The 14,585-nt window shown below is 43.1% G+C and overlaps 1 protein-coding gene across 4 annotated transcripts in view; it reads left to right on the forward strand.

Moving 5' to 3' along the window:
- The window catches only part of LOC136780454 (rho GTPase-activating protein 20-like), a 66,710-nt gene extending 52,125 nt beyond the window's left edge, over nt 1-14,585 (forward strand). For 3 of the 4 annotated variants that reach the window (XM_066738819.1, XM_066738821.1, XM_066738822.1), the window contains 7 exons: nt 8,365-8,553; nt 9,297-9,455; nt 9,544-9,761; nt 10,041-10,167; nt 10,946-11,607; nt 11,691-11,989; nt 12,124-14,585. In XM_066738819.1, coding sequence (XP_066594916.1) covers nt 8,365-8,553; nt 9,297-9,455; nt 9,544-9,761; nt 10,041-10,167; nt 10,946-11,607; nt 11,691-11,989; nt 12,124-13,310 — 2,841 coding nt within the window. In that variant the 3' untranslated portion in view covers nt 13,311-14,585. The remainder of the gene's footprint in view (nt 1-8,364; nt 8,554-9,296; nt 9,456-9,543; nt 9,762-10,040; nt 10,168-10,945; nt 11,608-11,690; nt 11,990-12,123) is intronic. The other variant, XM_066738820.1, reaches the window with a different exon arrangement.

Raw genomic sequence — 14,585 nt, forward strand, 5'->3', positions numbered from 1 at the left:
AGCCTCGTATACACGCAGCTTGTAATAATTCTTGAGGAACGTATAGAGTGCAGGAGCGGGCGCGCGCAACCACTCGGTATGCAGCTGCCCCTATTTTCAACTTATCGCGCACACTGATTTTTCTCAAACTCTTCGACTGGCCGAACTCTTCCTTCTTGCTTCTTCGCGATAAGAATAACGCGATTGGACAGGGAGGAGAGGGAGACTCGCTTTCACAGTATTATCGAACAACGATATATATATATATATATGTGTGTGTGGTATAGTAGTATTAGGAAGCTGCGTGCGATAATAGTTGCATCTCGCTCGACAATATATTCCATGTGAATGGGAAGGGACGTATTTTTATCGGTCGGCTCTCGAGACTGATAGAAGGTGACTGTTGGAATTCCAGCTCGATAAATGAAAAGATTAAGAGAGGCCTTTCGGCCGTGACTTCTGGGCCTTATTGGCCCGTGCAGCGTCATCAATGACGAGTACCGCGCCGCCGCACCGCCCGCTTGGACCTGTTCCAGTCGATTCGGTTATTTTCGTGCAGTTGGTCTGGCTTCTCCCCATATTCCCCCACCTTCTCTCTCTCACCATTTCACTATTTTACTCCTTTTCCTCTTCTCCTCGAGACTTCTTCTTCTTCATGTCCCACTTGCCCCATCGCGAGCACCTTTCTATTTCGGCAGCGTGCACGGCGGCTCTTGAGACTTTGCATCTTATTCGCGCGCTCACCCCTCTCCTCGGCAAAACGCCGGGATTTTATGGACGCTTTGAGGAAAGTGTCGATTTACGCGTAGCAATTAGCACGGTTGTTTGCAGGGGATTCACTCGATCCTTTGCTCCTTTCCCTTTTTCCCCTCTCGAGGCTTCTCTTAATTCTTGTGTCCCACTTGTCCCATCGCTAACAAGTTTCTATTTTGGAAACGTGGCTCCTCGGATCACAATTTTATGCACATCCCCCCCCCCCCTTGGATCCTTTCAGCAAAACGCTGAGATTTTATCGATGCTTTGCTCAAGCGTCGATTTCCATACAGCAATTATATGTATATGTATAGTGTAGTTGTTTGGAAAAAAAAAATGCAGCATTTGACCGTATTTTATCAAGCTTTCTTCCCCTCGAGACCGTCTGGCGTCCCAACACGAACACGATTCTATTATTTCGGCTTTTCGACCATTCTCCCCCCCCCCCCCCCCTCTCCCTCTCTCTTGCATATGGACCCTTTTAGCAAAACGCCGAGATTTTATCGATATAGTGGTTGGCTGCGAAGCGTCGTCGATTTACGTGCAGCAATTAGCGTGGCTGTTTGCATGGAAGAGAGGTAAAAGGTGGGGGTAAAAGGGAGTCATAAATGGGGAAGAAGCTTGGCTAAACTACCGCTGCGAACCTGCAGTACGGTATAGTATGTATTCAGGATAGAAGAGAGATAGTCGGCTAAAGTTCCTCGGGGTCTCTTGCCTGAGTCTTGAAATTATTATTGTCGGTCTACTCCTCGGCTACTTCCCGTTAGTCGACGACGATGCCTGCGAAGAGAAATTCGAACGTTTCGCTATCGTCTCTTTCCGTGTTGGTGAATACCGAATGAGAGATGCATCGGCATTGGCATCGGCGGCAACAGCCACGGCGAGGGGAGGAGGGGGAGGAGAGAGAAGTGGAATTTTGCATCGGTACGTTTACAAAGTTGTATTTCATCCGTGATCTCGTGGATGATTGTCGTGGCGCGAGTAATAAGCAACGCTCGCAAAGCCATCAGGTGAGTCCTTCCAACGAAATCGTCAAATCCTCCATCAACAACAATCATCCTTGCTCGATCGTGATAATAACCTTGTGCCGTAAACCTACTTCCTTGCCTGGCGAGAACCTCCGATCAACTTGTCGTTATTTCTATAAAAATCCTACAGGTATGGCTTATTTGTATATGCGTCTATACATCGGCGTGGCTAATGAAAAGATTGATTAGCACAGTGGAGAGTTCGTTGACACCGTTTCGTGGCTGGAAGAGACGCCGATCGTAAATAAGCAAATTACCCCATTCTCTCATGGGCGTTTGATAAAAAGCCATTCGTGAAATTGTGTGAAAAGGATTGGATTCGTAGAAAGCGAGGATTTTCGAGGAGTTTAGCTGGCAAAGTGGCGATAAAGCGAGAGTCAGCGAGAGTTGGCCGGAGGGACTAGAAATAAATCTCGCGTGGATCTCTCTGGGAAGATCGAGGAGGGAGAGAGAGGGGTGGGGATAAATACATTTACATGGAAAATGAACGATTTGGCCGTTCACCAAGTCGACGAATGTCCGCTAAAGTCGGGGAAACGCAAAATTACTTTGAGTTTTGCGTGCGTATATAGGCGTGCGTGTGCCCGTGCGTGTATGGGTATACGCGTGGGTTTATTTCGAAAACTGGGCTGGTGCATTGACCGAGCACCGAAGAAGAAGCTATATACCTACGCTTTTCTTTCTTCGAATTTCACGAAATGGTAAGTCGGGGGGGAGGGGGGGTAGGGGGGGGGAGGGGAGTAAAAGATACAGAGGCGTTTAACTGGAGCCCCAGAACCGACCGATAGGAAGTGGATCGAGCAGTCAATCGGCATTCCAATGATGACTAAGGGTCATCCTCTGGGAAGCGCAGACGTCCGCAAGGTCGTTGTATGGCGGCTCGTAAGGTGCGCACGTTGCACGGTGCACGGACAAACTTACCAGCCTCCATCCATAATCCTCCTCCAGAAGAATCTTCCATACGAAATACCAATATATTTCCTAATAAAACTTTACACCCATTCATAGATTACGAGCTTTAATGGCGATCCTTCAAACATTTTTTTCTTGAATCTTCCGCTGCGGTCGATCACCACGGCACGGCAGCAGCCAGCCAGAGCGCAGCTGTGAACGCTCGTAAATGGTCCTCGCCTCGCCTTTCCTCCTCTCCCCTCCCCTCCTCTCACCCCTATACACACGCAGTCTTTTCTTAATGGAACGAGGACTTTGGCGAGGAAGTGCGCGACTTGCTGGCACCAGGACCTCGATGACTAAGCGGAGCATCGTCGTCGGTGAACCTCGCCAAGGTCATCCGGCGTCCCCTCCCCCTCCCTCGCCCCACTCTCCCCAGTAGGAAGGAACGCGTGACAAACGCACGCACGGAACGAGGAAGCACGATTACACGCGTGCACCCAGTGGCCTCCTATATGAAAAACTCAAGCGTACACTCGTAAAAATACTCGTTTTGCATGAATTACATGTTTTATCCGGTGGTACACGCGTGCCTCGTTGCGAAAAACATTTAAAATTACCCCTACGATGATAAATTTTCTATACAGTAGACTCAACATAAAGCGCATTCCACGGCCATCGTAACTTTTTAAATGATTCTCTTTACCGTGGCTTTGCATAAATATTTTTCTTGTCGAACATCTTCGTAAACACTGCTGCTTGCTTCCACGAGGCTTATTACGTTTAGAAGCTACGGACTTTTTTTCTTCTGTCCAGCCTCTTCGAGACAGAAGAGCCTAAGTATCACTTCCCTGCTTTTCTCCAAAGATGGTAGCGTCAAAATTCTTCGCTCGACGAACGCATCCTTTACGAAAAATTTCATTCCAGGAAATTCTCTACAATTTTCAGGAATATTAACGTTTTTCATCAAGATTTAGGGCAAACCGGAGCAAAACCGGGAATATTCATTCCAACAAAAGTTTATATAATTTTCAAAACGACTTTAATAAAGTGTTAAACCAAATGATAATTTTTCAAAAAACTTTGACGCGCAGCTGCTAATAGAAATAGAAATTGAAAAATCATTGTAAAACCTAATTTTCTTCCGATATTTCCTAATACTTTGTTTATCCGTGCTTAAGACTGGTGCATAGCTATTCTTTTTGTTTGTTGAACCAGCGAAATGCGAAGATTAAAACTGATAAACATTTTAGAGCATACGCGTGATATGAATTTGAATAACGTCGTTTCTGTTTATCTTCTATATAACTCAAATTCATAACTATGATTCGCCGAGACATCGTCCGATATTTATTGATCAATCGTGCGATAAAATTGAAGATGCGCGAAAAGGCGAAATAATCCACCGGTCGAATGCGCATGGTTACTCTGGCGAGATAAAACCAGGAACAACGCTCGATTTAATGATTTTTGGCAATACGCACCGTTGAAATAAAGTAACCTAAAGAGACACTGCATTTGATCGTTTTTGCACGAAAAATCATATAAACACAGTCATATTTTACACTCTACAAATAATTCTAAAAAAAGGCTTAACAGCGCTCCGAAGCAGAATTCGTCGAGTAATTTGAGAGCAGGGAGAAAGAGAGAAGCAAATGCAGCGAGAAATGTAAGAAATTTTCTCGAAAAATGACGCAACTCTACGAAGATTAATTTCAACTCGTTTTACCGATAACGAAGTAAAGAAATGAAGAAACGACGGCGCGACAATGGAAAGTTGACGCCTCTCGATGCACTGGTAATTGATACGTTTAGCAAAGATATCTGTAATGCTATTCGCTCTGTGTGTATACAGCACGAGCACGAGCATCCTCCTAAGGCAAGCGTATATTTGGCAGCTGCAGGAGCTGGCGTACTATAGTGTACACCTTGCTTGATGCATCTCGACCTCGTGTTCGTTCGATGCCATCTCCGCGCGCGCGTCGATGATAATGCTGTCCCTCCCCCCCCCCCCCCCCAGCCATCTCCCTCTGTCTCTCTCCCTCATACCGCTGGTTAACTGGAACGCTTCAAGGACATCCACTCCCAGCGTGTTTTCGTCACTGTTTAGCTTCCCCCCTCCAGCACGTCACTATATACACGCTACGATCCCTGGCAGTTCCTACACACTTGGAAATTCGTCTTAAGCATCGATCAATGGAAGCGATTACCATTTGGAAATTGTGCGATGCGACGCGACGCTCCGCATTATCCTATAGGGAGAGAGTCGCTGGCGGCGTTCGCGTCTCTCATCGAATGCCAAGCGACGACGTCGATCACCTTGAGATGATCGGCTACCACCGCGCTATGAGACTATCTATCGCGTTCGATCTTCAGGAATTCTCATCCCCCCTCCCTCCCCGTCCACCGTCTATCCGTAATGCGCGATGTGTTACAATGGTATTTCGCTCGCTCGCTCGCAAGTGCAGCGCTTATAAGAGCATAATGCGCAAGAGGAGAGAGAGAGAGAGAGAGAGAGAGAGAGAAGCGTGCTGCGCACGGTGCATATACGCGTAACTCCCTGGTCTGGCATTGTGCTGCCGAGTGCCGCTGGGAAACGAGTTGGCTCGCCGTGAACGCGGCACTCCCATTCACCAAATTCCATCCTTTCATCGACACCGATCCCCCCACCCCCCCATTACAGCTTACATCCCTCCCCACTCCCCTATCCCCTTATTTTTCCATCCAATATTATATTTGTACATTATTCTAAGCGAATATAACTTAAAGAATTATTCTCAAAACATCTTGCATAAACTCCAAATTTTCTATAATCTTAGAAATTTATGTTTCGGCTTGCCTATGATGCTGAGAAACAACGTTTTAGTCTGTAACTTTGCTTGACATTCCAAGCTGTCGTTTCTTTCTGAATAATATACGCAGACAAATTTTAGATTTATATGTTAATTATCGTAAATAAAGAAATTATTTTTTAAATGAGAGGTGTGGAAAATGACACGTTTTTGATACAATATTCTTCATATGTGGAATACATTTCTTTTACTCTGACAAATAGGCAAGGAGGAATGGATGCTTGATTACACGCTTGAAGAGTGTATTTTTGCAATGGTATACTATATGCACACTAACAAGTAAACCACTTGGTCTAACCCATGCTTAACGGTAAACGTTGTGGTGCTTGATACGCGTCGTCCGTAAGATAAAGATTAATGTCAAGTCGAATACTCGTGTTTGGTCGCCTATCTATAAACAGAGTTAAAAAAATATATATATATATATATATATATATATATATATATACATGCACACTTTGATAGCAAAAGAACGGGGAGTATCGGCTGTGAAGTTTGGCGAAAATTCGAGCTGGCCAGTGGAACGAAAGCAAAAGTCGTAGGAACGGTTTCTCTGCATACCGATCATTCTCGACGCTCTTTTCACTGTGTACTTTATTCACTAAACTATGTGAGAGTACAAACAATCGTCCGAATGAAATAAACATTTAACCAAATAATTCCCAGTTATACGTGTACTCTAGATATTTTAAGAACAAAGAAGTCCTCGAATTAACGAAAATATTTGTGTCATGTAAATTTATCACTGAGGCACTATTTCAATCAAATGATTATTTTTCTCAGTGATATCGTACCATTGTAGTATTCCACAAATGAAATCAAGGGGAATCTTCTCTCCAGACAAGTAAAAAAATTCATCCATCTCTTTAAGAGAAAAATTACACACACACAGAAACGCAGACTCACACAGAGAATCGATAAAGTATAGCGCTGTGCATAAATATGATTTACGACTGAGTGTAATTTTTCAAGGAAAGCCTGTAATTATGCTGGGGAAAAATCATTAAGTTTTGGCGCGTAAGACAAGGCAGACAGGAAATGTGATAAATGAAGCTGTGGAGAGACGAGGAAATTTGCTAATCTCGCCAATGTTCGCGTGTTCTTTTTCCAGATGCGAGCGTATCCTGAGTAAATAGTGTAGCGATGCATCGAATCGCGCGCGCGCGCGCGCTGCAGCTACACGAGCATTCTCCAACAGCTAAATGGTTCTACCGTTACTCCCCGAACATCGAGTTCTGCGCGACTACCTTCAAATATTCTCCTCTCTTCTTACATCTACACACCGGAGCCACTTGTCTTTTGCACCTCGCGTGTTCGGACAGTCGAGTGTTCCTTCGCCTCCCCAATCACCTCATTATTTATCCATTTTTTCCTGCTTCGTACTGCTTCATGAACAGCCAATTAATTCCATCTTTGTATCCTCCTCGAGTCTTCTCTTCCAGTTTCTTTTCGGCTCATCTCCTTTCTCTCCTCTGCTTCCGTTTCCTTCATACCGCGGATTTATATACTTATATATATATATACTCGAGAGAAAGGTCAAATTTGAATGATATACAAGCTTTGTCCATTGATCCATTAGACGCGGAGGAATTTCAAAGTTTAAGTCACATTAAGAGGGTCGATGCTATGATATCGATAGAGGGCTTAGTGGTATCGATCGCGAACAACGATAAATCCACCGCTGTTCCTAGGTACGAACGGTTCCTATATATAAGAGACATAATGGGCCAGAGCGGTGAAAGTGTGTGAAAAGAGATTCAAGATCGATTCTCTTATAAGTACTAAATAAGTAAGAAAGAAAGAAAGGTATGCGAAGCCGTACGCGTTCTCCAATGCGTGGCTCGCCTAACAATGCCCTGCCCTGCTGCTCCGTCTTCTCTATCTACCTATATATGTACATTTCCTCTCGCGATTCACACGACTCTATCAATCGCTATCTCTATGACTCTATATAGAGCGTGGCCCAAAAATTCACCTTAGCCCTTTCACTCTCCCAAACGTGTACTTAAACGCACGTATATCCTTAACATGGAATTTATTCTGTGCTGATTAACTGTCTGTATTACGTAGAACAAGCTATTTCGAAATGTGTATAGATTATTTACATCTTCATAATATATACTATATATGCATGCATATACACATATATAAGCATCAACTTTTATGAACCAATAGTAGTAAGCTTATTGTACCCAAAAATCGAAACTAAAGCTCGAGTAGCCATTTAACTATATTTCTCGTTTAAATGATCGGTGAATGACATTATACAGTTGAATACATTAATAACATATGAATTTCAATTAAAACAATTTTGTGATTTGTTGTAAAAGTGCGACTGGGCTTCATCGATTATCTTCCAAAAATATTCATGATGCATGAAAAATAGAATATATATATATATATACCACAGCGTCTTACCAAATAATCGACCTCAAATATTATTATTAACCACATCAGTTTCAATCAACGAATTTTCATGCTCGTGTGTATCAGTACGATTAGGCTGCGTCGATTATCCTCAAAAGATACTCGGGATACACAAAGTAGAATATATATACCCTGCGTCTTATGGTAATTGAGCTATGAGTCAGCCGTTTACGGTTTGCGAGTAGTCGGACATCAATCAAGATAATCGTAGAATCCGAAGCGTTATTTTTAACCGAGTAGAAATTGTAGCTTTGATTGGTCGTAGCCCGGAGCCAGTTAGAGAGCAAGCACATAGCACCATCTAGAAGGCTTTATATGGAAAAACGCTCGTTCGGCGAACAAATGATTGTTTTTATTTATTTATTTATTTTTTTTCGATAATCCATAAAAATATTCCTATTTATATGTAATTGATGATTCATGTTGGTTTTCAGGTTCAAAGGCTCGCCGAGTACGAGAGGTACCTCGGTCAGGAAGCGAGGAGTCTCGTGGAGAGCGGAAATGGTAACGCCGGAAGTGGCGCTGTTCTCCAGCGGGGTCAATTAGAGGGCGATCTTCATCGCATTCAGGAACTTTTTCCTGGTGATAATCTCCGGCTGCACGAGCGAGATGTCCTCACCACGGTATAATACACCATCCTTACTACTGATTTTAAATAAAAAGAAAAGAAGAAAAAATCATTTGATTCAAATCAGTATTTACTTATTATCAACAAAGTTTTATGCGATGGATTAATTTGGAATTGGCCTATCAAAGATTTTCTTTTATAAATTCAAACGGTTGTGTATTATTCTAAATCAAGCGCGTTTTTGATTTTCAATTATTCGAATAAACTTATCTATTCGAATCAAACAATTTTTTATCTCGGTCATATATTGACGGCTCGGCTACGCATTTTATGTAGGAAGCATAATCGATGAATATCCGCGGTACGTTATAGAGCATCATATCGAAAAGCCTTTCTTTTTTACGTAAAGTATATAAGTATATGTAAGAATCGTGCAAAATTCCTGAGTGAATAGCACAATAGGAGGCGAGAGAGACAATAATGACTGTTTTGCTAGTTTTCACAAGCACCCGTGTCTCTCTTCCTTTCTTTTCTGCATTCGTGAAAAGTGCTTACGTGCTGCGTTCACCTTCTTCGCGCGTACATTCCACTTTCTGTCACTGTCGCTTCTCACGAACATTTGCCCAAACACATACGTGACGAAAATTTCTCTTTGCTCATTCAATTGAATCTCATCGCACAAATAATTTTCTCTCCACAGTTTCATAATTTCTCTCAGCTGCTTCTCTTCCCCCTTTTGTTTTTCCTTTGCGAGAAATCTCTATAGAATCGTATTGTAAAAGTTCTTTTTATTTTCAGAAAATGAAGAGTCTCATACGCAAGAGAGGGAGCAGTAACAATCCTGGAAGATTGACAAGAGTGCTGTCGCAAAAGTCACTAAACATTGCGAGTAACTCGCAGTGTTCGAAATCTCCACCAAGAACGTTCCTTCTAGAGACGCCGGTCCAGTTTACCACGGTTGGTAAAGCTTCATTCCTGCAATGTTCTCAAGTTTAGTAGCGGCGTATCGCGATACACCGCTGTAACTTTATTCTTTGCTTTACAGGGTATGCAATCCCAGGAGAGACACCTCTTCCTCTTCTCTGACCTCCTTTTAATCGCCAAGGCCCGAAGTGGTGGCAACTTCAAATTGAAACAATCCGTGAGGATGAGCGAGCTCTGGCTCACCGCTAGTCACATAGAAGACGTGGCTGAATCGAGCAAGTCTCAAGAAACCAGCTTCGTCCTTGGATGGCCAACGACCAATGTTGTTGCCACTTTTATGTAATTATCGGCCTCTTCGTCGTTCGTCGCTATAACGACAAATTGAGAAAAAATCCCTTCGTTCTAATGACACTTTCTTTGTATATTTTCAATTTAATACGTATAGAAGGGTTTGAGTCAATTTTAATTCATTTAATTGAGAATTAAACATGTAATGTCAATTCAATATTTAACTGGCACCATTGAAACGAAGATTCATTAGGACGAAATGACCTTTTTTTTCTCTCGTGTGCACAATTTAACGACGATCGATTAATAAATTTGTTTGGATTCGCTCAGGACTGCCGCAGCGAGAGATCTGTGGTGGAGCCGACTGACCGAACTCGTACGAGAAGAGAGTATGAAAGAGCCACCAGATACCAACATTCAAGTCGTGTATCACGACAATGAAACGAATACGGAATATGTAAGCAACTTATGCAGAGTACACACGGTCACACCTCTATGCTCCATTCTTAGCACATCTTCATCCCCTTTATTCCCGTCGTAGAATCCACTGGTTTATGCGTGTTCCTCGCCAAGTGCTCCCACTTATCTCTTACCTACCATCTTAAACTTACGAGCATACCTTCTTCTTTCCCTCTCTATTCACCAGTTTCGGTTACTTCCCCTCTTAAGCCTCGTATCTTACTTAACATCGAGCATCGATACTTTTAACTGTAACATAACGATCGTTGCAATCGCGACCCCAAAGCTGGTCCTAAACTTACGAGCGTACCTTCTGCTTTCCCCCTCTTTTCAACAGTTTCCATTATTTCTCTTCAGCCTCATCTCCCACTTATTGTTGTCAAGCATTGATACTTTTAGATATAACACACTTGCCGTCCGTGATCAATAGAATCGAGAGGCCATGCAAGCCTGGTCCTCGATTCAAAGGAAAATCACTGCTATTGTTCATGATAGCTCGATACTGTAGTGTGCCGGATGAAAGAGTTTAGAAACGAATAGTGGCTTGTTAAACTAGCATTTGGAAGACACACATAATATTTTGATTTGCTGTTCCATGGTACTGTAGTCATTGACTCTCGCGTCTCATTGTTCTTTTCCGTGTCAATGGAACGTGAGAATCAATGTAAAAACTTGAAATCGATTATTCCTATGATGAAAGTTAGAGTGGATTTTCCTTCCCGATCCATTGGAGTGACCTAGTGAATTCTATTGACACGACACTCTTTTGTTTTCAGTGTAAGACGATTATGGTTGGGTCGGAAATGACGGCAGCTGCTTGCGTGAACCTTGCAACGCGACTGTTGGATCTTCAGGGTCCCTTCCAGTTGTGGGCTAGAACGTCCTCGGACGAGGCACCGTATCCACTGATAGGGCACGAACGTCCGTTTGCCGTTAAGCTGTCAAATTTGCGACACACGCTGTCAGCCGAGGAGGGCTTCGATCTCGAGCACTGCAACAAGAGTGGCCACGATACTTGTCACTTCATTCTTAGGCCTGTACTCAAGTCCCCTGTGAAAAAGAGCAAATCAAAAATCACGGGTCTTCTCAGAAGGTCCTTGTCGCTAAATCCTAGCATCTTCGGCGTCAATCTGTCCAGATTGGACGAAAATGGATTACCCAAGCCAGTGTTGGCGATGCTGCAGCAGTTGTTTGCCAAAGGCCCTTTCACTCAGGGGATTTTCCGGAGATCCGCCAATGTCAGAATAGTTAGAGAGCTTCGTGATCAAATCGAGTCCTCCGGGGACCCAAGCTGCTTGGAGGACGCGCCTATTATAGCGGTTGCTGCTTTACTCAAAGATTTTTTAAGGTCCTTACCCGACCCACTCTTAACGTCTCATCTATTCCCCCTCTGGATGGATAGCTTGGACTCTCCGAATCCGGTGCAAACCATCAAAAAGTAAGCGGCCCTCCAACGTGAATCGTTAATTCAATCGAACAACATTTTCAATCGCGTCTCTAATCAATCAAATGGAATTTCAGTATTTTAGATAGACTGCCAAAAGCCAATTATTCCTTATTGTCGCACCTAATTTGCGTGCTGCATCACGTGGCAAGACGATCGAAGCACAATCTCATGTGCGCCAGTAACCTTGGAGTGTGCTGTGGACCAAGCTTGCTCTGGTCACCGAATCCCTCGGTCAATCAGAGCAGAGCGATCCCGGCCTTGACGGAGATGCTGATACGACATTGCGAGGTACTGTTTGGGGAGGGCGTGACGCAATTGCTCGGAGAGGAGCGTAGCGACAGTGGCGCGGAGGAGAGCACCGACAGCCTTCATTGTGAGTACCATTAAAAAAACTTGATGTCCCAATGATCTCCTGGTATCTATACAAATCAACCAGGCTAATAATGTAAAGACTCCTGTTTTTATCACACGTGTAACAGGCGATAACATATTGGTGATTTGTTGCAGCAGGCGGGCTTTCACTGGACAGCCTCGACTTGACGGAACCACCTCGAAAGGATCACATGTCCCTTTCGCGAGATTCCGGTTTAACTCTGTCCGATTGCCAGCTTTTCATACCAGACTCACCAGTCGGATCAGAGGATTCGGCTGTCAATGCGTCCACGTCCAGCTTTGACAAGTCTTTCGTCAAGGACGACAACAAGAGCAATGGGAAATCGTACATCCGCGTGTACGGAGGGTGGGAGGATCGCGCCAATGGATACGGATCTACGAATCATCACTTGACCAGCGTCGAGCATTCTTACAGAGACGAAAAGAGAACGGTGGTTGGTTATCCAAATCCAAATTTTCAACGTCAAGATTGGCTGAGGGCGCAACTGAAGCGAACGCCCAGAACTAAGTTGGAGGAGCACGAGCATCGTAAGGAGAGGTTCGATGAGAAGGACGTTTATAATAGAGACGACTACCTTTCCCAGGAATCTATCAAGGAAAACGTTGAGAATTGCAAAGAAATTTACAGGTCGTCGAATCAACGACAGATTTCGCGCGACATCAGGTCCGAATACGAGAGGTCGTTGCAGCAGGATAAACGCACCGACCGAAAACCAGCGGCCATTCACACCTCTGAGCAGGACCTGTCGACGGAGACAAACATCTCTGCCGATCATTACAAGTTCATGAAGGAGCGCTTCGCAGAGTTCAAAAAGGTTAAATCTGAGATTTACGTAGGCAGGGAATCACCGGTTTCGCAAAACAACGGTTATCACTCTACCAACGATCTCTATGAGTTCAAAAAGGTCCAAAGTGAAATCTACGGTAATAAGGAAAGTCCGGTACGTTACGACTCGGATAATAATATTTATGGTGGTCGGGAGAGAAAGAGCGAGATATATGGATCTCGAGATAGAGAGGGTATTTATCCGCTGAAGCAAGTAGACGCGATAGATCTGTACGACGACGAGGATGAGCATGAAGAGAGTGCTTGGCCAGATACGCCTCCTCCACTGCCGCCGAGACTCAGACACTTACCTCCGGTTCATATGAATCTAGAAGACCGGCACAAAGTTGCCGGAAGGTCGAGATCGCTCCCCCCACCACCTCCCTATCGCCCACCCCCTCAGCCCCGTGCGCCCATCACGACGAGACACTTGGGATATGGGAGATCCGTCATTGATGACGAAAGCTACGTATGATAGGCTATGATGATGATGATGATGATAATGATTATGCAATTTTTCACCGTGAGATCGACTCGTTATCTAAGAATAGATCAACACACATATACATATATACAATATAAATATAGCTATATCAGTCAAAGCTCACTCATAGCTTGGAGAACGAATGCTGTGTCTAACTTTATCGGTAGTTCATAAGCTGGCTACGATAGAACCTAGTCCAAACTGGAACGCTATGCATTGTTGGAATGTTTGAAATAGAAAATTAAAGCAGTGATATACTTCTTTAGCCGTACTCTGTCATTGTACAACTTTTCAAAGCTATTGCTTGTATCAATATTTCTCTTTCTTTCATCAAAGTCTTTTTATTGTACTATTCAAGTAACTATTGACAGGGTATCGTTTTTTGTTTATCAAAGAGATGAGGCTCCTTTTTCCGTTCATCTTTCAAGAAAGATAATGCCAACTATCATGCCGGTATGATTAGTAAACAATGATGTTGTTCGATCGGATATCCCGTTCTCCCATCATGCTACTTCTAAGCTCTCTCAAACGCACGGATCGGTATCTTTAGCTTCGGTAATATAATCGAGAGTGAGGATTCTCCTCGTACACCATCACTGTTCTTAAATAGTCGATAATCGTCAACGATCGGTTATAACTGCTACTATTATTATTATTATTATTATTGTTATTATTATTATTATTATTACAACTCTTATTATTATTGAGTGATCCAGGGTGCTTCCACAGTCTGTTAAGGCATTTAGATCCACTAGGCATTCGTATACAATTATTAATAAACGTAGATTACTATAAGTGAAGACTCTCGTCGAAATGATATTAAAATCCCTATCTCTTTACATCGACTACAAATTCATTAGGCGTGTACGCTTTAAGATTATCTTAAGAAATATCAATTCAGCGAAATGGTTATATTGAAGCGATATTAAAAAAAAATGGCAAACAATCCACGTGGATTAAATGCTTGCTATAATCGTGGCGTTTATCCTCTTTTTTTGTCTTTCTTCGTTTCTTGACGTAATTTTCGAATGTCGTTAAAACAATTATTGTAATATTTCTATTTTAAATCTTTCTCCTTCACCTTTCTTGAATCTCTGTATCTCTCGAAAAAATGTACAGCGCATTTATATACTCACTCATCGTAATTGATCAAATTCATTGTTCCATATATTATATGTGAGTTAAAAAGAAAACGACCAAAAACCTATTTTGTAATGAATTTTTCTAAGAACTTTTTGGAGTTCCATTAAATCTCAACAAATCCTA

This window comes from Prorops nasuta, unplaced genomic scaffold (assembly GCF_024137725.1).
Source record: "Prorops nasuta isolate Cenicafe-Biocafe unplaced genomic scaffold, Cenicafe_Pnas_1.2 PNAS00019, whole genome shotgun sequence".
Taxonomy (NCBI): Eukaryota; Metazoa; Arthropoda; class Insecta; order Hymenoptera; family Bethylidae; genus Prorops; species Prorops nasuta.